The 27,857-nt window shown below is 31.8% G+C and overlaps 1 protein-coding gene across 1 annotated transcript in view; it reads left to right on the top strand.

The window, feature by feature from the left end:
• Nucleotides 1–218: 218 nt before the first annotated feature.
• The window catches only part of LOC148283298 (uncharacterized), a 30,425-nt gene continuing 2,786 nt past the window's right edge, over nt 219–27,857 (top strand). Inside the window, exons 1-5 of the mRNA XM_088223743.1 lie at nt 219–491; nt 18,937–19,163; nt 20,220–20,375; nt 23,333–23,586; nt 27,647–27,734. Of these exons, the coding sequence (XP_088079869.1) occupies nt 481–491; nt 18,937–19,163; nt 20,220–20,375; nt 23,333–23,586; nt 27,647–27,734 (736 nt within the window). The 5' untranslated portion in view covers nt 219–480. The remainder of the gene's footprint in view (nt 492–18,936; nt 19,164–20,219; nt 20,376–23,332; nt 23,587–27,646; nt 27,735–27,857) is intronic.

The raw sequence follows: 27,857 nt of genomic DNA, 5'->3' as shown, positions 1-27,857 counted from the left end.
GAAAATAGGTATCAAACAAATGCTTTGTAAAGGCTTCTATTACGGCTGCCTTTTGTTCAAACAAAAACTTCTAACGCGCCCTTCTCCCCGGTATTTCAAAGCTCCAACCAATGCGGAACGAGCAAGGGTGTGGCTTAAAAAACACTCGAATTCGATTGGTTAGTTAAATAAAGGGGTGCGAATAGGCAGTGCCGCCGTAAGAGCCTTCGACTTGCGTCAGTTGACGCGCAGCTCCGCTCGCCGAATGTTGCGTTCGTTGTTACTGTCCACACGGAACTGTTATTTTACTTCGTAACTATTATTTATTAATTGAATTTCCATACATTATAAAGATGTTTGGACTCGTATGTACCATGGACATGCTGTGAATATATATATATATTATCTTCGGGTGAAAAATTAAGACTTTTCTTATTCTAATGTTGTGACGTTTTGAAGGAAATAAGTGTCATCAAGGATATTATTTCAAAAGACCCTGCAATGGTCATTTTGTAAGTACATTTAATTATATAATCAAAAGTATTTAAGAATTTATATTATCTAATTGAAGTTTGCACTTATCTTCGCTGGATATTTCAAATGGCATTATATTTGATTTTTTAAAAACTTACTTTAGATATATTTACGTACCTCATAACTAATCACTTAATTGCAGAAAAAATAAAATATGTATTGAATAAAATAAATAAATATCCAATCATTTGAAATTAAAAAGAATTACATTATTTTGGAATTTCGGAAAGTACCTACCGCGAAAGGTAACTTAAAAATGGCAAAAAATATGCATAAATAATGCAAAAAAAAAATACTTGTCTATGTCCACGTGCACGAGAAGACACATTAATGTAAAGAAATAAAGATCTTGGATAACTATAGAAAGGTGTGACATTTTTTGCTCTTTACCTACCCCTACAGAGATACGACGCGATTATTTATTGTTAAAAAAAATCTTTACATTTTTAATTGATTTTTGTCCCTTAGGTGAATTGAAATTTCGACGAAATGTTTTGATAATTGCAATATTAAAAATTACATTTAAATACAATATAAATTTTGGTCTTTACAAATTTAAATGGTAACATTTTTGGTACGTGTTTTCACTTTTTTCGTAAGATTGGTTACGTGAAAAATATATTTTTTAATGTTCTTTTTAGTTGTATGTTTTTACTTATTTTTTTTAATATCTGCCTTTTGATGTCTGTTATACCCAAATATTTCGAATGTTGGGTATATTATTAGTTCTTAATAAGTCTTACTCCACTATTAAAATGGCAATCACGGTAGATCGGGGTTCGAACATCATTTGATTCGTAAGCCCGTGACACTAACCACGGGACCACAACGCAGTCAATATAATATCATTTTATTTTAGTAAATGTGTTCATATTTCACAGGGGGTTCCAATGAAACCGGACATGCGTGGGTGGACATGGGGGGTGGACAAGGGGGGGTGGTATGGACATGCTATAGTAATCGACACTCTAAATCTGATGGTCAAAAATAAGTAAACGTATGAGTTTATCTCCACCATAAAATATACACTTTTTTGTGTGTTTTCCTTTAAATGAACGCAGTACATTCATTTATTTTTAACCTTTAGATTTCGAATGTCCAATTACTGTAGCATGAACAATTACGATAGCGCTCACCCAAGTAAACTTTTATGTTTATTGAAATAGTATTTTTATTAACAACAACAACAACGAACCATCACGCCGTTTCCCCGTAGGGGTAGGCAGAGAGGATAGAACGCCATAACACTTTATCTTGGCATACAGACCTCGCTTCCTCTATATTCATACATCTCCTCATGCACGCACGCCGATTATTCCTACTTTTGACATGTCCATCTTCAAGTATTTGATGGACTTGAACGTGCCATGTCTTTCTCGGTCTTCCTCGTTTTCTGCATCCATCAACATTTGCATCGTAGATCCTTTTAGCCGTTCTTTCGCTGTCCATTCGTTCTACATGTCCAAACCAACGCAGCACCCCTTTCTTGATTCTGTCAATAATGCATGTCTCAGCCTTACACACTTCACAGATCTCGACATTTGTGCACCTATCATACATCGTTTTACCACACATTCACCTGAGGGATCGCATTTCGACAGCATTCAACCTACTTTCATCATTATTTTTCCAATTCCATACTTCGCTCCCATACATAAATGAAATTTTTATTAAAATTTCATAAAATTATAACTTATTAATACGTAACATCTTATCCCTAATTAAACTCAAACAATTATATTTTATTTTATGTAACTCAATTATAACTTATGGCATAATAGGATGGGGAGGCACTGATAAATCAATATTAAAACCTCTCGAATCTTCTCAAAAATAAATAGTTGATATAATTTTTAAAAGGCCCTTCAGATACCCCAGCGCCAAGTTATTGGAAGAATTGGAGATCTTAGATATAAGGCACTTATTACATATTATTAAAATAATAATGTTTGTGAAAGCAAATTATTCTACCAAATCCCAAAAGAAACACTCCCCACTACCAGAAGTCAAACTGGAGGGTGGGTCATGGGGTCTACCATAAACTCTGAATCGGGCAAAGAAATTTCAGGTTTCTGGGCCCCAAAATATTTTATATGTTACCCGAACATTGTAAAACCATAACCCGGATTCAATTTTTTTTAAATTATAAAAAATTGTTAATAGGTAGAGAAAAATCGAAAAATTTACTCAAAATACATTCTTAAATAATAAATGGTATAAATTGATATTGTATAACTGTATAGTAAATTAACTAGTAGATAGTAATGTTATTATTTACTTTTGCATAAAAATGTCTGCCTTAAAACAGGTTGTACCTAGTTAGGTAGACTAGACATGATCCAGAGAAATCTATTACCTAAGTGTGTATGTAGTAGATAAAGTAATTGTTATTTTGGTAATAAACTTTGATTTATTATTATTGTTATAATTTCATGAACTTTCAGGACTCGTTTAAATTAAAGTTATTCATAGTTATTACATAACGAGCGTTGTAATCCCGTGAAATAAATATTTTCTCGCAGTTTCGGGATAGAAAAACCCCTTTAAAAATAATATTTTTTCATACATACTAGAACTTACATACTTACTTAGTTTTCTACATACAGTTAGATAGATGGATATAACAAATAATTTGTCATACGATCAGTTTGAAATAACATATGTAACTGAAAAAAAAAAACATAGTTCAGTATTTTTACACCAGTTTTTATTAATTAATTTTAGTAACAACATTTTTGAGGAACGTCCATTTTAAGACCATAATTTACCAACCTAAAAATAGTAAAAAATATATATCTAGTTCAGTAATTTAAGATTCATTTAAGGTATGTTTATGTCCATCCATATGTTTTTCTAAATGTTTTTATATTACAACCAGTTTAACAAATTAACAACAGGATATATGTATGATTTTAAATATAGGTATTTTCCGCTTTTTGTTAAGTAAATTATTGGTACATTTAACATGAACTGTCTTTTTACCTTAATGTAAACTCAGTATCTTTATTATCAAATTGTTAAAAATAATAAATAGGACCATACATTTTTTTAGAGCCTTATGTCCTTAGTTATAAGTAAGAATATATAAAAAAATATTTGAACAGTTACAATGAAATTAAAACTACATAAATTATTAGACCAAATATTACGAAATTTCCTTACGGAAGAATAATTCCTGTCCGCCCTGTCAACGATGACATAAAATACGAGTGCCTATTAGTAACAGCACAAACGCAATAATCCGAACAAAGCCTTTGTAATTCGCGTTGCAACCTTAAAGTCACACGACCGGAAGCATCTGTAAGTTGCACAATCAACACACTTCCTAAACACGCTTCTTCCTTTAATACAATCAAAGTCTACAAACCCGAATGCAGACAACGGTCAAACGTAAAAAGCCCTGCTACAGAAAGCTCAGTTCAAAAGCTCTTGTTATTACGTATTGCATAACTTTAGCACATTGAAATATTTCTTATAATGGTGGTCTTTGATTTCTGAGTATCTATTAAGGGTGTTTAATTGTATAGGATTTAGAAAGGGAATAGCCCCTAACCGCCCTCCATTGCGGACAATAGCAAGGTGGGTATTATGAAGAGGGTTTGGAGTTTGGGGTTTGGCCGAGCCGCAATAAGGAATTTCTTTGAATTGTGAATGAATGAATTATTCCTTGACGATAGTGTCATCAACTAAATGGTAAATATACATGTAAACATTCACGTGCCATTCCGTAGCGTTTTATATAGGACGTGAATTAAAATTTCAATAAAATAAATATACAAAACCAGACAACATCTTTGTCGTTTGGAAACTTTAGGCATATGGAAAATTGGATACATAAAATGTTTTTATAACCGCGGTAAAAAATAGAGCATAAAATAATACAGTAAAGTTTCTTGAAAATGAACGAAAAAAATATTTTCGTCCAAACTAACTACTTTGAACGACGTCACTAGTTCATATGAATCAACCAATATATTATAAGAGAGTTGTGAAAGATTTCCAGTTTACTTACCGTCAAGGGACCAATCAGCAGAACTGACTGGAAGAAGCGGAAGAAAACTTGAGACGTCACACGCGGAGTAATTTCAGAAATACAACACTTAAAAAAACGTAGCGCTGATAATACTACGCATTTTTTTTTTTTAATTGGCTTAGTTTAATAGTCTATTAACAAATTCAAAATTCAAAAAAATGTAGTGAATTTCCTCATTGAAATACAACAAAAGATCATAAATTGTTGGAAAAGTTACCCTGTTCCTCTGAAAAAACAAAACAAGTTGTTTTATAATATATAAAACAGTGATTTATCAATGGTTTTAAAAAAATATATATTTCGTAATAAATAAAATGAAATTACTTTCGGCTTAGACAAATTCGTTATGAGTATTTGCACGAATAAATATTTTCCATTAACAATAAAAATGACAGAATGAATAAATTTGTTGTTTAAATAACAACGCATATGCATAAGAATCATGTCTAAAAGCACGTCGCGAAAAATTTAAATTTTAAATCATTAGGTTCACAACATGACGTATGAATACTTTTATGTTTATTGTCTGCGTCTGGGCGGATGAAGAATGCAGTTTTGCGTGTGAAATAGAACCAGAATACTGAACGAGTGCTTTTGACTCTATAGGTTCTCTCAGGTAAAAATTCCGAAAAAGGAAATCTAGAGAAGAAAAGTCGGTTTTGTAGTGTATTAATTGCGTGTCACCTATCATGCTTGAGATTTTGGATTTAATTCCCGGGAGGGTCAACATGAAACATTTGTTTTTTCGATGGTTTTACAGCGAAATATTTTAATATACCCGGACTTGTACTTAAAGTGTAAGAGTAGTAACCTTACCTTCCTGAAAGGGACGAGTGTATCTGTTTTTTTTCTCGTGATTATTCTTGGAGCTTAGTTTTGTATAATGGTGAACTTGTTTCAAATTTGTCGTGGTTTGGTAGGATAATGTGCCCCTACGGTGGTTGGTGTGTGGTTGTGTTGTAGATGGTTTTCCACGAACCCTTATCAACAATTCTTTTGGTTCTTCCCAAAATCAACATTGTTTCGTTCTCTGCAATCTCTTTTGTTACCACCTTAGTGTTGTGATGAAAAGTTGATAATTAAACAAACAAACCATCACGCCGTTTCTCCGTAGGGGTAGGCAGAGGAGATAGAATGCCACATCACTCTGTTTTTGCGTACAGACCTCGCTTCCTCTACATTCATTCATTCTTCTCATTCACGCATGCCGATTATTCGTCCTCTTGACATGTCCATCTTCAAGTATATGATGGACTTGATCGTGCCATGTCTTTCTCGGTTTTCCTTGTTTTCTGCATCCATCAACATTCGCATCGTAGATCCTTTTGGCTGTTCTTTCGCTGTCCATTCGCTCTACATGTCCAAACCAACGCAGCACTCCTTTCTTGATTCTGTCGATAACACAGTTCACGGATCTCAACATTTGTGCACCTATCATACATCGTTTTACCACGCATTTGCCTGAGGGATCGTATCTCGACAGCATTTAACCTATTTTCATTATTATTTTTACAATTCTCTACTTTGCTCCCTTACATTAGAATTAGCACTAGAAATCCATTGTGAATTGCAATAAACATTTGGTTGCCAAAGTAGATTTGAGTACACGGTTCACTGTTTCCACCCTCCTTTCAATGTCTTTCCATCCCTAGTAAACATACTTCCCAGATACATGAATTCTTCTACCTGATTCAGAATATCTCCGTTCACACTGATCTCACATTTAGTAATATGTAGTTTAATGATAATAAATAATGAAATAAGTTAAATGATATAAGTTAATATTAGGACATTTAGATATTATAATGTTTATACTTTTTAAAGACAAAAAAAACTTTACTTGGCTAATGCAGTGACATATGCACCATAGGTTGCGGTAGGGATGAGATGATGATTATAATGTATTTAAAAAGCTTACGGCTTAAAGGTATTTATTTTGTGGTCGACAAAAAGCAAAAAAAAAAAAAAACTCGAAATTAGTTTTATAAGCCGCTTCCTTCTCAAGTTATCTCCAAGAAGCGAATTTACTGTTATTATTTATGTGCGCATCGCGTAAAATATAAAAGTCAAGCGGGGTAAATAAACCAAATAAACTTTAATCAATTCAGTTATATTAGCAATCCACTTTGGGGTTTAAATGGTTTACCGCTTACCTAAGGATAATGATGCCCTGAAACCAGTTACCGTAAAATCGATTCAATAGACCCCAGCACTTAATATTTTGAATTGTTTAAAAATTATACATCTGTTGCACAAAACATTTATGAATAATAAGTAAGCCATGAATGAATGAATATATTACAATTTTGTTTGTCACACACTGCTTCATCATATTTTTTTTTGTTTTTTTAGATAAAATATGAACATTTTTTTTTCTATTTTTTTTTCTATTTTTTTATAATATAACATCAAAACCTCAAAAAGTTTATTTTTAAACTGCCTATTTGAAAAAGGTGATCAGTTTAACGCTACAGGTGCCAGTAAAACAACAATGAAATTTTGCAATAAAAAACAAATTTATAAGTTTTCGTAGGACTTTTTCAATGTACAATACAAAATTTAACAATATAGATTATACAAACATCACTCTGTCAGATTTAAAATTTACACTAAAAATGTATTATGTAACTTAGTAGACATTATAATAATAAATATGTACATCTCCCCCCCCCCCCTCCTTATCCTCTCTTCAAGCATTTTTGTCCTTATCCCACCCAATTTACAGTAACTTAATGTTCTTAAAATTAATATTTAAAAAATCTTTGATTATTGAGTACATGAAAATAACATTTTTATATGTATAAATTGTATGTATTTATTTGATATGTAATATTTATTTTCTTTACTAACTTTGTATACTATGTGGAAATCTGTTATTAGTTCTGAGTTTATACACTATATCTGTTTGTTTACTCAAAATATGTATGTAGAACTGTTGATATCCCTAATAAAATAAAATATAAAAAAATAAAAGTCTATATTTTACGTTCACACTGACAGGAATCGAATGTAGGATTTTTACTTTTGAGCAGACATCGAATCGCCTATGCTCTTCAAGGATTCTGGTTCTATTTAACACACAACTGTTCATTTAAAAAAAAATACTAACTAAAATATTTAACTGATATGGAAATGGAAGAAAAAATATAAGTCTATGATCTCTACCACCCGAGCAAATATTTTTAAAACGGGGTACTCTTTTAATCAAAAATGTCCGAAAGAATCTTTATTAAATTTTTGTAGGCAAGGCTGGATCACTCCCCGGGAAGTCACCAAGACAATTTTCTTCCAAAACCAATATATTACACTCTTTAAAATGATCTCCATCTCTGTTGTAAATGTTAATCTTCGAGATGAAACATTGTCCTTGTCAACAAAAATTTGATCAAATTTAAAACATTGATGATTAATCCAACTGTGCAAGATGAATGATAAAAAATCAAATATAAATGTTCGAACATAGGTAGAATGGTGAATGTTACACTGTGTTTAAAGTGGCCACTTATACCAGCCAGTGACATATGATAAGCGCTGTAAATGCCTAGACTTCCATATTCCATTTTTTATATGTTATTTATCTCTGTTGTAATATATCCGCTTTTTTTTCCTTTTTCTCTCCTTTTTACAGTGCACATCATTTATTTTTTGAAAACTATTTTATATTTTCTTCATTCATTTCATTAATTATCCCATTTCTGCACCTTATGGTGCATAGGGCACTGTATTGGTTCATTAATCGCAGCGTATCTTGATCAGTTTTGCTACATGAAGGCAAGATGATCAATCTTACGCTACAGGTGCCAGTCCAGGGACTATAAAATATTATTGTGTAAAAACACCTTTTGAATCGGGATGTGGTCCCGTGGTTATTGTCGCGGACTCGCAGATCAGAGGCCATCGATTTGCAACACCCCCAACCTTACTTGATTGCTTGATTCCTACTTTCTAATTTAAGTTAAGTTATTTTCAACTCGCTGAAAATAACCACCAAGATTGAAATATTTGAGAAAATTATTAGAAGGCATTTTTTATTTTATTTATGAGAAAAATCATTTAACCATCGTGAATAAAACCCGAAACCTCTTGAATGGTAGAAAAACGCGTTGACTATTACACTACTTTCGCACAAAAATTATATTCTTAGTGTGTAACTAAATTTCTAAAAAAATATAACTTGGTTGTGGATTGTAGATATGTATGTACTTTTTTTATATATTACGTATAAAATTAACGCATTTGACTAAACTTTAATATTCCCTTGTAAAATATGTTTTAAGTCTTTGTTGCAATCATTTTCAGAATCTTTATCTTTCGGAATAAATATTTATACTCTATTTTATTATTTGTGAATATAAAAAAATACTAGCCGCAATAGCATTGTCACAAGTTAGGCATTTTTCAAACATGTGTCATTTGAATACAACAGATGTCACGGTTTTTCTTAAATTCATTAGGTAAATATGCTGCTTTTTCAAAAAATGTAATTAATATTCTAATTAGCTCATATAATTATTTGCGCGAATTAATTTTCTCTTCATCTGCGTAAATCAAAACGTCTCCATCACATCTTTTAAAACACTTGATACAGATCTGTTGGGGCAATTAATCAAAAAAATAATGGAAATCGTCTAATTAGTATGCGAATTTACTGGAGCGACATTCTTTCTTTATTGCAAAAGCACCTTTGTAAATATTTACTAAACATCTAGTAAGAGTTATTTTATTTTATCGTTGACTTTACATTTATCAGTCAGCGACTTGTTTTGTTAGTCATTATGATTTGGTCATCACATTAAATAATTTTGTTGAAATATGATTAATCAATAAGAAAGGACCGCAAGTATTTAAAGTATTTTTAGGGTGTGAATAAATGTGTCGGTGGATATAAAAATCAGTAAAAAAATAAAAATAAAATAAAGTTATAATATTAGAAATCAAACACTGATTTGATTCTACCATACATTATATTTTATTTTTATAAATTTAAAAAACATAAAAACAAAAATTTCGTGACAATTGTTTCGCCTTGTTAGGGCACTTTCAAACGAATGTGAAGATTAGATGGATTGAATGTACTTATATAGTTATATAACTCAAGGTACTTGAGTAGAAAATAAAAATAATCTTATGAACTATAGCATATACATTAATCATAATTGAGGGAAAAACCAATGGTTAAGGGCGAGGTTAAGTAATTAATAGATAATGGGAATTATAGGTATTTATATTTGAATTTCGGGAAAAATGTAACAAAGCAAGTATTTATTGACAAATCGTACATGTATGTATTGTGAGATAATTAATGAAGCTTTATAGTTTTATAACTTTAGATAATTGTTGTCGAAAAAATATCAATAATATTATAATGGGTTGCTGTTCATTTCAATTTTAAAACATGATTGAAATATTATAAAGTAATTTATATAAACATATTTATTATACAATATTTCTATTTATATTTTTTTATTTTTGTAAAAATAAAATAAAGTGTTCTGTAGAATCAGTGTTTGATTTCTTATATTATAAGTTTAAATATGGAGTTTTACAAAATAAACACCAAATCATTCAATAAAAAAAATATTGATTAATGCAAAAATATGAGAAAATTAGGATTACATAGATTGTTGTTGTTATCTAATTAAGAAAGATCCAAAGTTTTACTCTAGTTATTCAAGTTTAAAATTTAATATAAAATCAAAAATTTTAACCTACATACCTACCATGTTTTATTTCAAAACCATCAACATGCGATGTGGCAGATTACAGTGGTGCATTATTTCAGTATTTTATAAAACAGTATATGTTTGCATTTAACAGTGAGCTCGTGATGACTAGTTGCTTTTGTTTTTAATTTCCTTTTAAGTTAAAATTTGTTTTATTTTATTTCTAAATACGTATTTTGAATAGTGACAACCTTTAAATAGACAAGAAATGACAGGATGAATCAAAGTTCTGTAAGTTGAATAATTATTCTTAATATTTATCTTGTCGGCCTACTGGTCTAGTTGTCAGCGCGTTCGCCTACCATGCAAGAAGTCTCGGGTTCGATTCCCGCCATGGATTACATGAAATATTTTTTTTTTTTTTTTTTTTTTTTTTTTTATTAAGTTTTATTCATTTTAACAAGTAAATAACATACAAAATTGTATTTTTGTTCCCGCAAAGCCGAAGCTTGTCTGCGGGTTACATTACATTATTTTTTTTAAAATTTATAAGTAAGTACATAGTTTAATAATAATTAAAGAATAAGATATATTTATACACTTAAGTTTCACTTGCTGTTTAATAATTTTTTGACTATTTTTTTAAATGAAATTAGGTTTTTTTCTTCACGATTTTTGGCTGGTATTAAATTGTACAGTTTTGGTACTACACTACCCATTGTTCTGTCACCATAGTAGTTTTTTTGTCGTGGTACCATCAGCTGCTGTGCCGATACTTGTCGGGTCGATACTTTAAAAAGATACGTTTACATTTGGATATTTCATAGTCCCCGGACTGGTACCTGAAGCGTAAGACTGATCATCTTAACGTTCTTGCTCTAACTATAATGTATTTTTTCATCTTTTGATATATTTTACATGCCGCTTAATTTATTTAAAAATAAATTAAGACTTATTATTTCTAGCTTGCTATAAAATCCCACTTACTATTTAATGATTCACACGCCTGAACACTTACTCCCACACTAATACACATTAACACACATCTACATTTACTCTCATACAAATACACATAAACAAATCCTTTTGCTGTAACACAATTCAATAATATGTATGATTTTTATTTAGAAACCTTGCTGGTCTGTCTTTACACTGTATTTAAAAAAAAATGTTATTAAATCATTGTCGACTGTTTGTTTTTAAAAAATAAATAAATAAACTTCATGTAACAAAAATGATTAAGATATAATGAGATTGGTGCACCAATGCAATGCCGTATGCACCAACAGGTGCGGAAAGGGAATTTCGAATGTTATTTATTTATTTATTATGGAAATTATACAGTCTTTTAAATAAAATCAAGGTACAAGAAAAAAAAAAAATTAAGACCAATTACAGATTTCACATAATTTTATTATGAATACAGAAAGAGAGGTAATAAATTTAAATACTAAAAAAATAAATATTTAAAAAAATAAACAAATAGTACATAAAAGCAAGAAGATATGGTATAGTTCCAACTTTACCTTCTTCCCCTTTCTCTCTGCTTCCACGAGCATTTATATTTATTATTCAAAAAATCACAACCAACAATAATTAATTAAATACAGGTAGTAGATGTATGTAAAAGTAAAAGTGAAAAGTCAAGCAGGAGATAAATTTGAAATATCTTTAACAGATCTGATAAAACTATAGTAATTACAGTGTAATATGTCGATGTCACTAAAACTGTCATTTTAGGTAGTCTGTATTCTTCGGAGAGTGCTATTCTTCATATTATTAGTCTTTTAGCTCGGAATGTCGAAGAGTACAGAATGACGAGCTCTACGGACAGTTATTGAACAATTTTTCTTAATATCTTTTGAACTATACAAAGAATTACTAAAATAATATAAATATTGAGATGTGACGTTTTTACACTTATTTTGATATTTTTAGTTCATTGATACAACTTCCTTTCAATTTGAGTTTTTCTTAGTATTTTTATATAATTGCCCAAATTTTAACTTCACATAAATTTGTATGAATTTTTTTATTATTAATTCAACCTTTATCATTCCAATTTATGGTTTTAATCACTAGTACTTTTGTACGTGATATCTACATATATTTAAGTAATAACATTTAATTATTTTTTACTTCCTAACCAACAAATCAATGTTGAAATGGTATAACGCAATCTGGCAGAGTCATGAACAAACGATCAATTGCCAATAAATAATTAATTACAGTCGCCCGCCCAAACTTTAACATATGAGTAAATAACGAATATATAATATTGTTTTGATACATTTTACACAAACTTCAACGTCCTACGAACTGTGGTAATTACAATTTAAAAAAAAGATAATGATTCAGGTGTGATGAGGATGAGAATGATCAAAATTAAATAATTTCAAAAGAGTGGCTTTGCATAAATGTATATCTTATACTACTTATTTATATTCGCAAAATAATACCTATGGCTTTATAATTATTTGACTTAAGTTATTAGAAAATGCCCTAGGCCTGCCCCGAATCTTTTTTATATTAAACAACTTTACAGTAAGACATAATTTATTGTGTTTTAGTATGTTTGATTTAATTTGTAAATAAAACCGAGTTTCATAACATTTGGTATAGGTAGTGTTAATTTCGAGTAAGTACTCCCACTGAAGATACCAATTAAAACGTTTGTTAATCAATTTACGTCATAATTATAGCAGGTAGATACGACAAACATATTATCTTCGAATGTACTTATAAAGTTGAAAATGGTAAAAATGAATGATCGTCAATAGGAATAAATTAAATGCATAGTTATTTGAAACATAAACATATCATAAGCATACATTCGCTTGAACAATATTTTTGTAAATTATCTTACGCGGCAGGTTTTAGATCCAAAAGATATGTTTTTCTGGGTTATAATGCTGTGTGTTGTTCGTCCTTCTTGACAACGTTTTGAATAGCATTGCAACATCTATCGTCTGAGGTGATGATATCAGCATTAATAAATGTTTATTGCGTATGCACACAATTGGTAGAATTCCATATTAAATTTGGTAATGTATCCAAAATACAACAAATTTATTTGATTCTTCTTTATTGTTCTATTTTACTTTATCTTTTTTAATATACAAAGGGTATTTTGTGACGCGTTTTGTCTTGTTAGGACATTTTCAAACAAACTAACTTAAATATTTACAAAGTTTCCTTATATCCTAAAAATAATTGCTGCTTCATGATTGTGGATTTCTATACATAAACAATAAACATTTATTAATGCTGATATCATCAGCTCAGACGATTGACGTTGCAATGCTATTTGAAACGTTGTCAATAAAGTAAACTTATAATCCAATAAACTTGTATTTTGGATACATTACCAAATTAAAAAATTAACAAATGTACCGTATTTTTAGACATCAAGAACACTAATCCAATTCATAAATTTGTTCAAAATGAAGATACCTGTATACTCACGCGCCTTTGAAAAGTATTGGGTCTGATACTTATTTAAACTGTTAATAATGCATGATAGATATTGCAACAGAAATAATGAAATTCACTGAAAACGGATGCGCAAACTCGGCCTTTTACATTTTTAATGTATTAGTTTATGTGATCACTTTTCATTATGTAATATTCCTTTTTATCTATCATTGAGCTTCCATGGGGATGTTAAAACACAGAGAGAATGATACATAATGATATTATACAATGTAATAAGTGAATACAAAACCAGCCAATGGCTGCTCTGTCTGCGCCTGGACTTCCATATTTCCGCCTCGTAGTCTCCATTTTATTTATTAATGGACATTGTTCATGTATACAATTTATGGGGTTCAAATATTACAATAAAAGAATAGTTTAAAACATTTTTTAAAAAAGCAGCGTTGACAAACCTTAGGGACATCGAGACAAGATCTGGACTATTTATTTAGAGCTCGTTTAAATCGTTGTAAACTTAAACCAAAAAAGTCCAGATCTTGTCTTGAGTTAACAATACGACAAAAACGGGTCATTGGAGAATTAAGGCCATAGTTTGTTGCAATACGAGACAATCCTTATAAATTCCTTAAATTATTTTAATGCAAATATTTTTACGCAGTCCAAACATTATAAGCAACTTCTTTTATGAAAAAAATGTTGTAACTTTGACACTATTGAATTGAATTTTTATTACCTTTGTTCTTTTTTTAAATTAAAATGATTCAATTTCTCGTTGATAATACAATACCTTAGTTATTGAGTAGAAACCTGTCTTCGTCTTTCAATTATTGTTCTAATAATTAACTAAATTCGATCGTTTCATTTAAAATCGTCAATCAAAAACTAACCACTGGATATTCCTTTTAATACTAAGTCTGTCTGCGCTTTAACAAACATCATTATAAAATACCTTTGATAATTGTTCAAAGAGAATTGGTGAGAGTTCAGAAATAACAAATAGATAAAAATGATCAATGATCTCTCGATCCAAATCAGTTAGTAATGCTAGGTTTGGATTAGAGATTTATGTCTGAGTAATTGTAATGATTTAATTATGACCGATGAAGCTATGAATAAAACAATTATGGTTACCTGTTTGGTTTTCAAAACGTGTTTTAACTATAGTTATATTATTCGGAACGTGGTTCTGGTTTTACCTGAACAAACATGTAATTGAACCAAAATCTTACACCCACAATCCCACACAAAACGATTTATCATGAATCATCATTCTTTTCTCCGTATTTAATGGTGCATATGGCATTTTTACGATCACCGCGTAAACAGTACCATCCGATAGTCGTCCTGGCGGACTCTGTCAGAAGCGCGCAGAGGAAAATTAACAAAATTATTCCTAAGAAATCAAAACTCCATGTAGATGGTAAGAGGGGACGAGGGCATGTGAACAGAGGCTAAAACGTGGGCCCCACCACTCAGATTCTCCAAAAGCCTAAATTACTTATAATTAAAATGAGATACGAAAAACTTACAAAAAATAATAGACTACACCGTCACCGTAAAATGAAAATAACTTACGTTATATTGAATGTGAAAAATATATTCTCCTTTTTTAAATTTGATTACCTAAGCTTAATTAATGTAAACTTCATTTTTTTCCTACACCGGTTGTAATTTTTTATGTATCTACTAATACATTTAATTATGTATATACCTACTTTTGTACAGAATTTTATGTTTGCATAATGTCATTTAATACAAAAAAAAAAGTGTTTTTTTAGATAAGTACTTACATATTAACATGTTATACCAAAAAACATTTGAATTTTGATTGTATACATCTCATAAAAAAGCCCTCTGGGCGCATACAGATAATAAATAAATAAACAAGTAAATAATATAGGAGTAGAAGGGTAGTACCTACCCCGTAGCTCTTAAAATACTCTAAACGTTGAAAAAAATAGCTACCTGGAAATCGGAAATCTATCACAGTACATTATAACGCTATAGTTGATTGATTATCGTTCACAAGAACCTGTGACGTTACAAAGTAGTTCATTTTTATTTAAACCATTTTCATATTTTTTTTCATACATTTTCGATAACTTCACAAATATTTTTTATGTCTAATTTCCCGTAGCACTGAACTTCCTCATTAGGTGCAGTAGTTTTATTGCGAATCAAATCCGAGACTTAAGCATGCAAAGACCAACGCACTAACTACCACGAGGTAAACTATTCGATTTCCTTTTTTACCTAAAAGCAGCTATCGAGTCAAGAACACTCTTCCTTCTATTTCTGAAGAACACAGGACATTTTGTCTGGACACGGGGAAAATAAAAAAGATTTGAGGTCATCCACCATAAAAATACATCAACGCATGGACGAATTCGAAACTCGACGTTTTATTGTTTAATAATATTTATATTTGACGTACAAATGTTTTGTAACATAGATTTGAAGAAAAATCAACAGAATCGTCTATATAGACCCGTAATCGGCAGAACAACGTAAGCGGCAAATAGTGAATTGTACAGGGGAAGGTTTTTTTAAAATTTTGGTTCGATATATATATTTTTTAATAATTCGGTAAATGCCAATACTGAAATTACAACCAAATAGATATTAAATACCTTCAGCTTTTAAGATAGTGGCGGTAACGCTGTTTTGCCTATAATTCTGACAGTGATGCAAGCTAGCGTAACCGCCTACATTCTCGTCGGTTACGTTGTTTTGCTTAGCTTAAAAATAATATGTCAGAATATCTATATTTTTTTAAAGAGTGGAGTGACTCGAAGTAATACATACAAAACTATAATTGGCCTATAATTTTGGTTTATTTGTAAAAAAAAATGTCATAATGGCTGTTGTTTTCTTTCAATAAATAAATTGAATAAAAATAAATATCCTTAAATGTGGCAGGTGATTTTTATAGAGCTATGATGTTTTTAACACTTGTTCAGAGAGCGAAAAGTAAAAGAAAATTCCTTTAAAAAAACGCAATTCTCCAAAAATGACACTTACGTTGTTCTGCCGATTATGGCTCGATATATTATGTTTGTGATTCCGTTTTACAAATCATTATGCCACGATTTTTATTAGGATATTTTACTATAATACAGTTTTGTCGGCTTCTTTCAAAATGAAGTGAATATGAGAACACAACAATTTTGATTTATTAATAACACTTTTACCGTACCCTGCGCAATTTTTTTTGTGTATGTAAATTAATTTTGGTTTCTTTTATTACTTCTTATACCTTTTTATTTTCTCTTTTCTTTTATTTAAAAATAATTAGTCTTTTCAACGATGTTTTGAGTTTGTCCAAATTTTTGTAAACATGGACGTTTGTGAACGTCAACAGATGGAAGAATCGAAGGAATATAGATGTTCAATTATGGGCAGAATGGTGAATGTTACACAGTGTGTATAATGGCCACTTAAACCAGCAAATGACAGGTCATGAGCCCTGTGGATACCTAGACTTCTACATTACCTTCACAAAAAAGTTCTTCATCTCAGTTGTGATATTTTAATGTTAACAGCTCTCTACGGGGCTAAATCCAGTCCTTGTCTACAAAAATTTGGACTAACTCAAAACATTATTGATAAATCCACCTGGTTCAAGAAAAAGTGTAAAAATGAAAAAATATTTTCAGGCGTTGCCTAGTATGTAGATAAAATAATTTAATCATATAAATCTCACCCGCAACAATAAAGGTTTCAGCTCTTTAACTTTACAAACGTCAACAGATGGAAGAATCCAAGGAATGATGTTCAAATTTTAACAGAATGGTAAATGTTGCACAGTGTGTAAAGTGGTCACTTAAACCAGCCAATGACAGGTCATAAGCCCTTTGGATGCCTAGAATTCTACATTCCCTTCCTTAAAAAATTCTTCATCTCTGTTGTAATATGTTAATTAATCTTATCTCAATTTTTATTTTTACTCAAATTGATTCATTTAATCCGCATACTTATTTTATCTAACTTATGAAAGTTGATAAAGTTCTGTAATTGAGGATATATATGAAGACGATACCAATGCTTACTTACAAATTGTATATATTTTATGTATCCTTGTTCAACTTCCGAATGAAATAAAAAAATATAAAATATCCCTCGATTGAATGCGAACAGGAGGTATCGAAAATGCTCATTTTGAAGGCTTGTAAGCCGAAAAAATAATGTATTTAATGTAAAAACAAACACAACATATTGTAAAGGAGAAACATTTCTTTCAAATGATGTTAAACCTTTACCATTTTGTTTCACTTTTGGTGCTCATTTTTATATTTGGAAAAAATGGACCCAACTTATGTTAACATTCAGTATTTGAATTATCCTTTAGCAAAATCTATGAGTCTAAGAAGTCCAAACCCAAAGAAAACATATGTTTCGTAAACATCTGTTACTCAGTCTTAATTACCCAGGTGCGAATATCAATTAATCGAAGAAAATATATTGTATGTAACTACATAATTCACGTGTAGATTTATCATCATCATTCCCTTTCCGCACGTAATGGTGCATAGGGCACTGCATTGGTATTCAAATCGCACCGAATCTTTATGGTTTTTTTTACATGAATTTGTCTTATAGTCCGGGGACTATGAAATATTCAGTGTAAAAATCCCTTTTTAAATAAATATTTCATTACAACCATTTCGAGAATCAAACCCGAGATCTCTTGCGTGGTGGGAAAACGTACCGAATTAATTTATTTTAAAGTTACTTAATTTATTAATTACTGTAAATTAACGATTGAAAAAAGGAAAACCTAATTTATTTCAAATGAAACACTTTGTAATTTTTACCACATAAGAGTTTAATATATTATAACAACTAGTTTCAGGTATTCTAAATTACCCATTATTCATCATATAGGTAATATGTTTATATGTACACCTGATGATGGATAATTCAAAATACCTAAAACTAGTTGTGTTATAATATATTTTATCCGGTTGTGGTCCTGTGGCTAGTGTCTCGGACTCACGGACCAAAGGTCCCTGGTTCGAATTCCACTGTATCCCAACTTGAAACCCATTTTCTAATAGTGAGTTATTAAAAACTCGTTGAAAACGGCCCAGAAAATGAAATATTTGGGTTAATTATAAGAACGCAAGTATTTCTTTTAAAAAAACATTATATACATTAAACTCTTATGTGGTAAAAATTACTAAGTGTTTTCATTTTAAATAAATTCAAAATGTTTTTCCACAAAGTAAATGCTGAACCAATAAATAATGTAAGGAAAATTTAATAAAACAAAAATTATTAATTTCTTTCCAGGAAGCGCACCCTGTCTCCCGTCACGTCGATGAGCACCCCCCGGGCGTCCCCGCAGCGCGCCCCCCAAGGAGCAGGGGCGGGCGTCGGGAGCGCCGCCCCCGACTGGGACATCAACGACACGGCCGTGCCCCGCGTGTCCTCCTTCGACACCTTCGGCGAGTGGGCGGACGGACACTGCCGCCTCGTCTACCCGCCGCACAGCGAGGAGGCGAAAAGACACGCGTCAGGTAAGGAAGACCAATCCCATTTCTACTTTAATCTTAAAACTGGCCACGTTGTCTTCATGTCGATCCTCCAGTTAATTAGCTAACGTTAGTGAACCGGGTTGTGGTCCTCTGGTATTGTTGAGGACTCACGGATCCAAATGATTGTCCTCACATACCCTTAGCCACCAAGGCGCTCTTGGGCTTATTGGGTTGGAATGTTTTGAACCACCTAAACCACAATAAAACCAACTGGTACAAGAAGAAGTTCAAAAATAGGAAAATTCGATTAGATAAATATCTTCGCAAAAATAAAGGTTTCAGCTCTTACACTTCACTAAAATCAACAGATGGAAGAATCGAATAAATATGGATGCACAGACATAGGCAAAATGATGAATTACACAGTGTGTAAAGTGGCCACTATAACCATCCACCATAACCATAAACTCTATATTTAATTCCTGAATATTAATATTATTGGATATAATAGGTCACTTTTTCGCAAGGATTTTTTCCAATCCTCGAAACATTTCTGCTTTCAGTCTATCAGCGATTCAGTCTTTATCTCCTCTATAGTCGCGAAACGTCAGCCGTTTTTAGGCCTCTTCATATTTTCGAACAGAAAAAAGTCGCAGGGGGCTAAGTCCGGTGAATGCGGTGGCTAGGTCATCAATGCAGTCTTCCGTCATTTTGTTCTGGATCCTGAAAATTCGCCGATCACACTGAAATTCGTCTTCCTAGTTTGTCTGTCGAAAACCAACTTCATCGCCCAAAATTGCACAAAATTGACATATTAATAATTATAAAAACACGCTCAACCAATCTGTGAAAGAAAAAGGCTCTTACAATGACGTATTTAATTCGAAATTAATATGGTCCAATTTTTTTTTATCAAACCTCGCGTATAGATACTTATCCGCATAATTCTGGCACATTTTATTGACAACGTTAGATTTTAGGCGATAATATGTACGAATTATTGTTTTTAATATATTACTTTTATTAAAGCGTTTATTATAAAATTTCACCTATGATACAACGTGTAATAAGTAAATAATGTGTAATTTTTTTTTTCAGGCTGGGCGATGCGGAACACGAATAATCACAATGTCCACATCCTGAAGAAGAGCTGTTTGGGTGTCCTTGTCTGTTCTGTGCGCTGCAAGCTTCCCAGTGGAGACAGAGTACACTTGAGGCCCGCAATTTGTGATAAGGCCAGAAAAAAGCAACAAGGTATATTTAATATCAAAATTACTTTTTATTGTTTGATTTTTCGTGGGTCTGTTAAGAGTCATGTTGAATATACAGATCTGGTGGCTTCTGAAAAAATTCAAGGCGTTTAAAAAGTTCAATCAATTTAATCTCAGTCAGTGAAAAATTCACTTTCCTCTTTCCTCAATCCAACGAAGTGCATATTATGTACTTCTGGATTACCTTCTTTCAGCACAAGGATGCTAAGGCTACCAGATTACTGAGAGCTCCTTCTGGCAGCTTTTATCGATCGGTGACGAGCAACTTTTCCGTGTATGTGGCAGGGGCGAATCGTCAAAGTAAGCAATTATGCACAGCTTACCATTATATTTGACTTTAAATAATAATAAGTTATAGTAACCATGTTTATGGGGAAAAAAATTAAGTAATTGTCATTTATTATAAATCACCGTTTATATCTTTCTACAAAAAAATATCTATGGAGCGCGCCCAGCGCCAGCGCCCAGCCCATTCTTACTGAACGATGAAACTAGCCGATTACCTCAGCTTATTCTTCCATACAAAAAAGTACACTGTATTTTTTGTCTTTAACCCAAGTCGGCTTTTTAAGTACTAAAACAAACTTGCAGATTACAAATATTTTTAGAAGATTCTCTATTTGGAAACTAGTATTTCGAACATTATTTCCGAAGGACTATTTTTCTTTGATGGGATACCGTTGACATATTATGTATCACATAGGACAGGTGGCGTTCGCAGTGGCCGTTTTAGGCATTATTCATTTTAAAAGAAATCGGGCAGTGCTCAAGTCTTGACAGTACTGTCAATGACAGATCATAATGGAAATACCTGCGGAATGTCATTGTGGTATTTGTTAATAAACTTTTGTGCAAGTATGGTATTAAAATAGTGTAGAATAAAACTACGTTTATCGCGTGTTTAATAATAATTGTTGTTTGAGTTGATTTTCACAGAATTACAAAAAAATAGTCATTTATAATTACATTACTTACGTGATATGTAAGTACTTATATGTAGTATAAATTAATGAACATTTTTAATAGATTACCTATAAAATAAAGCACGGCTCGCCACTGGTATGTGGGCACCTCCAAGGAGACTTATGTCCTCAAATGTGTGCGGTATGTGGTGGGCAAGCTGTAATTAAATAGTACAGCTTGAAGCTGATATGTACACCTTGTTTTTTTTTTGTATTTTATATAAAACAACATAGTTTTTTCGATTAGATTAAATTCTTTAACAAACTTTTGATTTATGTTAAATTTAAAATCAATTCAACCTCTAAAGAAATGACCATACCAAAGCATTGGTTTTAGACTAAATGATTAATAAAATTAATAAAACAACTTTGTTTTTAACCACTATTTTTTTTTCCACCGACCGGTTTCAAAGCTTAACAAGCTTACTTTCTCAAGGTATACTTAACTAATGAATTCCTTCCCATTTTATTTTATCAGTAAGCTGCCAATGAAATTGATAAATCAAGTATTTTTCAATTTTTCAAGAATTACCATCATTTCCAGACCAAAACATTTGTAAAATTAATATCTCGGCAGCTACTATGAATATTACCATGATTTTTTGTAATCTTCAAAACACACAAGAAAAAAATTATATCATATTTTTAGGAAGATTAAGTAATTTTAAATTAAATGTTTTGTCCATCAAGATATCCGAAAATGACAAAATATCGAGTAACAATTTAAAAAACAATCATTTTAATGCAAGAGATGAGATATAATTAGATCACTTAGCAACAAACATATAATTTTAATAAGATGAAAAGAGACAGTGATTATCAGGCGATCATTTCCTAACCTCAGGTTATCACACAGTGACTCGAAGGAGTTTTTTCACAGAGTATGTTAAAGGTTCAACCAATTTACAAATTAAATATCGGTTACCACTCACTTCTACCTAGAATTCAAAGAACATTTAATCATTTATACAAAGTTGATTAGAGGTTAGATATCTTTGAGGAATCTAGTCAGTTATTAATAAATACATTGTGTTTTTTACTAAATCTATTTGCTAAATATTTTGTATCTTCTGTATTTGGGAACATGTGGGCAAGATGTTTTCCCTATCATACAGGAAAAAAAAACTTTGCAATTGTAAAACTATTGCAATTTGTATTGCATTGCATTTTTTATCGCTATGCGCGAACAGGGGTGTCGGGTCATAATAAATAGGATTTTAGATAATATTAGCTGATTTGGAATGCAATTGGAGCTCCTACACAATCTCCCCGGAAATACGGTGGTTTCGTATCAACGCAGACCATCCAAATGAGGCGGCGCGGCGGTGGAGCAGTAAACATTCCACTCGCACTGCAGAGTAGAATTGTGTGAAGTTTTTTTTTTGGTTTTTGGACATCAACTAGTAAAAAGTAAAAATTATTTTTAAAAGTATTCCATACTACTTTTGGCCCTTAACCGAGGTTTGAAGTTTATCGCTGTCTGAACATTTTGTTAATTATCTAGATTGATAAAATTATTTTTTTGTTAGTTAAGATATAACTTATTCACATCACAAATTCGAACACGTTATAGAACTACCGAAATGCAAAAAGTTTACACTCCGCGGAACTGATTCCATTGAGCGCCTGGCTAATATAGACGAAAACAATGGCTCATTAAAACAATGTTATTACGAAACAAAGTGCAACGCACGCCCTTAGATGCTTATTTAATAAGGTTTAGTGCACAACATTAAATTTAATTCGACTGATTTTCTTACTTAAATATGAAATGACAGCCGATTTAGCGCAAAAATCGACTTTTTCATAAACTTCAAGCTCTGGTTGAGGGCCAAAGGGATTATCGAATATTTTTTTTGCATTCCGAGTAATCCAAAAGGCAACTTTTAAGACCCCTTTCATTTCAAAATTCGGAAGAGAAAAATATCGGTCCACCCTTCTGCAGAGTCGTCTAAACAACGAAATTTTGCTATTGCAGGAAAGCCGTGCCCGAACCGGCTGTGCTCGGGAGGGCGGCTGGAGGTGCTGGCGTGCCGCGGCCACTGCGGGTACCCCGTCACGCACTTCTGGCGGCACACGGAGCACGCCGTGTTCTTCCAGGCCAAGGGCGCGCACGACCACCCGCGGCCCGAAGCCAAGGGCGCCAGCGAGGCGCGCCGCTCGCTGGGCGCTGGCCGCCGCGTGCGCTCGCTCGCCGTGCTGCTGGCCAGGGAGACTGCGCTCAGCAATAAGGTAAATAATAACAGAAGAATATTTGTGACCTTAATCTTGTGATGTTTATGACATTCAAGACCGTCAATAAATAACATAATAATAATGCGTCCTAAATATTTTGAGGTTAAAAACATTCAAGGCCACCCATGAATAACATAATTACAGTTTGACCTTAATCTTGAGAGGTTTTGAACATTCAAGGCCGTCAACGAATAACATAATTACAGTTTGACCTAAATCTTGTGAGGTTTAGGACTTTCAAGGCCGTCAATGAATAACATAATAACAGTTCGTCCTAAATCTTATGAGGTTTTGAACATTCAAGGCCGCCCACGAATCACATAATTACAGTTCGACCTAAATCTTGTGAGGTTTTTAACATTCAAACAATAGCACGCATCCTATCAACACGTTGACGTTGATTTAAAATATTTGTGTGACTACTATGGTCCACCATCTTCAGATGTGCAGTGGGATTTACATGTTAGTGTAATTAGTGTCCTGACGAAGAAACGGGTACGTTTCGAAATTGGTAGATCCAAAAAGTCGGTTACATATAAATATTTACTAATATTTATATATTTTTGTTTATATCTGCGATAATTTATTTTATTTCATGAAAGCAACACAGTCAATTTAATAAATAATGCATACAAAATAACAAGAACAAAAATATGAAAAAACAAAACGTACAGTTCGCTAGGAGAGAAACGCGTTTAAGAAAAACGATTATTTTAAGTATGTCCGAATGTTTGTAGACAAGGCTGGAAGATTGATATTTATTGCAACAGAGAAGGAAAATATTTTACAAAGAAAATAGAGAAAAGTGAATGTTTGAACATAGGTAGAATAGTGAATGTTACAGTGTGTAAAGTGACCACTTTAACCAGTCAATGTCCGTCGTGAACTCCGTAAAAGCATACACTTCCATATTCCCTTCTCAAAAAGGTTTTCCCTCTCTTTTGCAATATATTACAATAAAAACGATTATTTATTTTCTTAGTCCTGCGCCATATAGCTACTAAATGCGAACGATCCATTCATTACAATGGAATACATGAATATCCAAGTAGGAATGTCGGTAAATATCGGCTTTCCGAGCGATCAACTAATGAATTACAAATGTAAAACGAGAGTCAAATGCCTCACGTGGTAGGCCGAGCAATCGACACTTTAATTACACACTGCTCCTCGCTATTTATGGCGCCAAATCTCATAATTCGAACGATTCTCAGAATGGATATTGGGTGTAGATGTTTTTCTAGCATTGTAATTGTGGGGTTCTTTTCCAAAACCGACTATTTCCAAATTTGAAATTTTTACTTTTATTTTTGAAGTAAAAAATGAAGATGCGAATATTGTTGACTTTTATCTTGGCAGAACGAATAAATTATTTTTTTACGTATTTGATGGTTGAAAAGACTTCCAAAAAAAAAAAATATTTAGTTTTAATAAAAAAATACTATGAATGGGGAAATATCACTTAGTACCTACGAATACCGATAAAAATATGTGAAATGGATTTAGAAAAAAAAATGTGTTCTAAAAGTTAACATGGACAGTGTGAAAAAATGTTTTCATACATAACTTTTAAAATAACATTTTCGTCCGGATTACCGCGATCACCGAATAAGATCCGGATTAGCGAAGCACTACTGTATTTCAAAATTTGAACTTTTTCAAGAATCGAGCTATTTTTTTTCGTTAGTACTGCTTAAAGTAAAAAATATACAAAATGCGGATACTGTTAGGAAGACATTACAAGTATTTTTAGTTCCTAAAATGATTAGGCTGGGCCACTAAATACAAGAAAAAATATTTTAAAAAAATAAATTTTTTTCCCCAAAACTGACTAATTTCCGGAAATCATCAGGGGCGCTATTCTGAATCTTCTCGCGGGGGTAGAAAATAAAGAAATTATGGCGACTTTAAGAATTACCTAGAAGACTTTATCGGGTTTTTTTTACTTATTATAATTTCTCTTTTGCATTTACAATAGGTATAAATTAATAACAAATTAAAAAAATAATATTACATTAATGTGGCCTTAAGCGGGCAAAAAATAAAAATCCACAAGTCAACCCCCGTGAGAAGATTCAGAAAACCACCCCAATTACATAGATTTTTTTTTCCATGGCAAATTATTTCTTATATCTCCGTATCGGAAATAGTTTTAAAAATAATCAATTTAAACTAAAAATACGTAGATTGTGCGTTTTGGTAAAAATTAAATAAATCAACATGTTTTGCGTCCCCTAACCCAGTTGATGTGATACAAAACTCGACATGCCATATTTTGGGTATAGTCAACTTTGGAAAAGAACCGCACAACTTGCCTAAAGCACAGAATCGTAATATTTACATATACTACCGTGAGACAAACATTCGATTCTTTCCTAGGTAAAACGCCTGCCTATTAAAAAACAAGAATAGTATTTGGTTAAGAATTCCACCTTACTGTTTTATTAGACATAAATCATAGAAAATTGTTTCTCCAGTAAAAAAACCTCAGCGCGATTTCATGTTAAAAAAATAAAAAATATTGTTAATGAGGTGCCGAAATTTTACTTTTGAATGGCGCGTTCGTCAACCATGCTCGAGGTTCGATTCCTAGCAGGGTCAACGTGAAATATTCATTCTAACAGATGATCGAAATACGCTGCATTATTATACCAATACAGTGCCCTATGCACCACTGGATGCGGAATGGGAAATGATGATGATTAATGGATATTTTTTTACTTATATGTGTGTAACCGTAAACATATTTATATTATAACAGAGATAAAACATTTTAGAGAAGGAAAGTCTAAGCATTAGCAGCCATTGGCTGGTGTAAGTGGTCACTTTATTTACTGTGTAACAATCATCATTCTGCCTATGTTTTAATATTCATATCTGTTGATTTTTGTGAAGTTAAAGAGCTGAAACCATTAACTCATAAATTTTTTCATCTGTTGTTATATAGACGCTAAAACATGAGCAAAATGGTGAAATTTACACAGTATGTAAAGTGGCCATGTAAGTCAGCCAATTATTCTTATTATTAAATATAGACAGGCGCCATGGCGCAGTTGGTTAGACGGCTAACTGTGAGACTGGCGTCGCGGGTTCGATTCCCGCCAGTTGCAAGAAACAAATCCAAGAAAGATTTTTTCCTCAATTGGTCTGGGTGTTGTGGTGTATTTTTTATTGCTTCCATCCATATCCCCTCTTTCCTACCTGCTGACAAGCCTTTGAAATAAAGGCTTAGCGGGTTATTCCTTTAAAAAAAAAAAAAAAATAAAAAGAAAAAAAAAAACTTTATATTGGATTCATTGAATCTCTTATAATCGTCAATAAAATTATAACTATAAGATATAAATCAATAATTCGTAATTTAAACCTATCAAACGAATAAATTTGAATCAAAAACACAATTAAGATCAGAAAACTAAAATCAATAAATTAAAATCAACAATCACGAATCTAATGCCGAGCTGTCTTGTTCCGCAAATATTATTCGACTCTATAGTAGCTCTTTCCAAACAGGCTGTGCTAGACAAATCTTAAACTTTTTTGTTGGCAAAGCCTAATTTTCTAGAGGTACCTTATTCTACAATATTCTAGAATAGACAATGACAAGTCATAAGCCCACATAATTCCACATCCCTTATTTAAAATGTACTCCACCCTAAAGGGGAGAATTTCAGTTTAAGTCTACAAAAATTGGACAAACTAAAAATATTTTTTCTATCAATGATTTAATTGTCCCCACATAGAATAGTCCCCACCATACGAACTAAAAAAAAACAACAAAAAAAAAATTCCACGCAAAATGGTACATATAGCAATGAGGTACCATCGACAATCATTGAATTTTGCGAAATAAGTTTTGTTTTAAAAAAACAGCAAAATTGACTTAGCTTTGCCCAAAAGTTTTTGTTCAATTACTCTAAAAAAAAACAGAATCACATATGTAATGTAATGTATTTATTTAGATAGTTGTAGGAATTTTTTTTTAACACCTAGTTATACTACGTGGGCATAATTCAATTATTTATAGAATATTATTAACAATTATTTATTTATTTTCCAGCTTTTATCATTGCGGGTCCCAAAAAGGCAGAGAGAGAACACAACTGCCATACTGATGCCTCCGCCATTAATAGCTGATAGCTCAAAAGGTTTGTATTTTTTTTACCGAGGTATATTTATAATTAAAAACAGTAATTAAGGAGAAAAACTTACCTGTGGTCCATTAAAATCTTTAATATCCTCTGCTTTACGTGTGCGTAGCAATAAGTTTT

The sequence above is a fragment of the Micrasema longulum genome, unplaced genomic scaffold (assembly GCF_059751315.1).
Source record: "Micrasema longulum isolate JH-2025_06_02 unplaced genomic scaffold, ASM5975131v1 h1tg000250l, whole genome shotgun sequence".
NCBI classification, from domain to species: domain Eukaryota; kingdom Metazoa; phylum Arthropoda; class Insecta; order Trichoptera; family Brachycentridae; genus Micrasema; species Micrasema longulum.
This window is presented reverse-complemented; position numbering and strand designations above follow the sequence as displayed.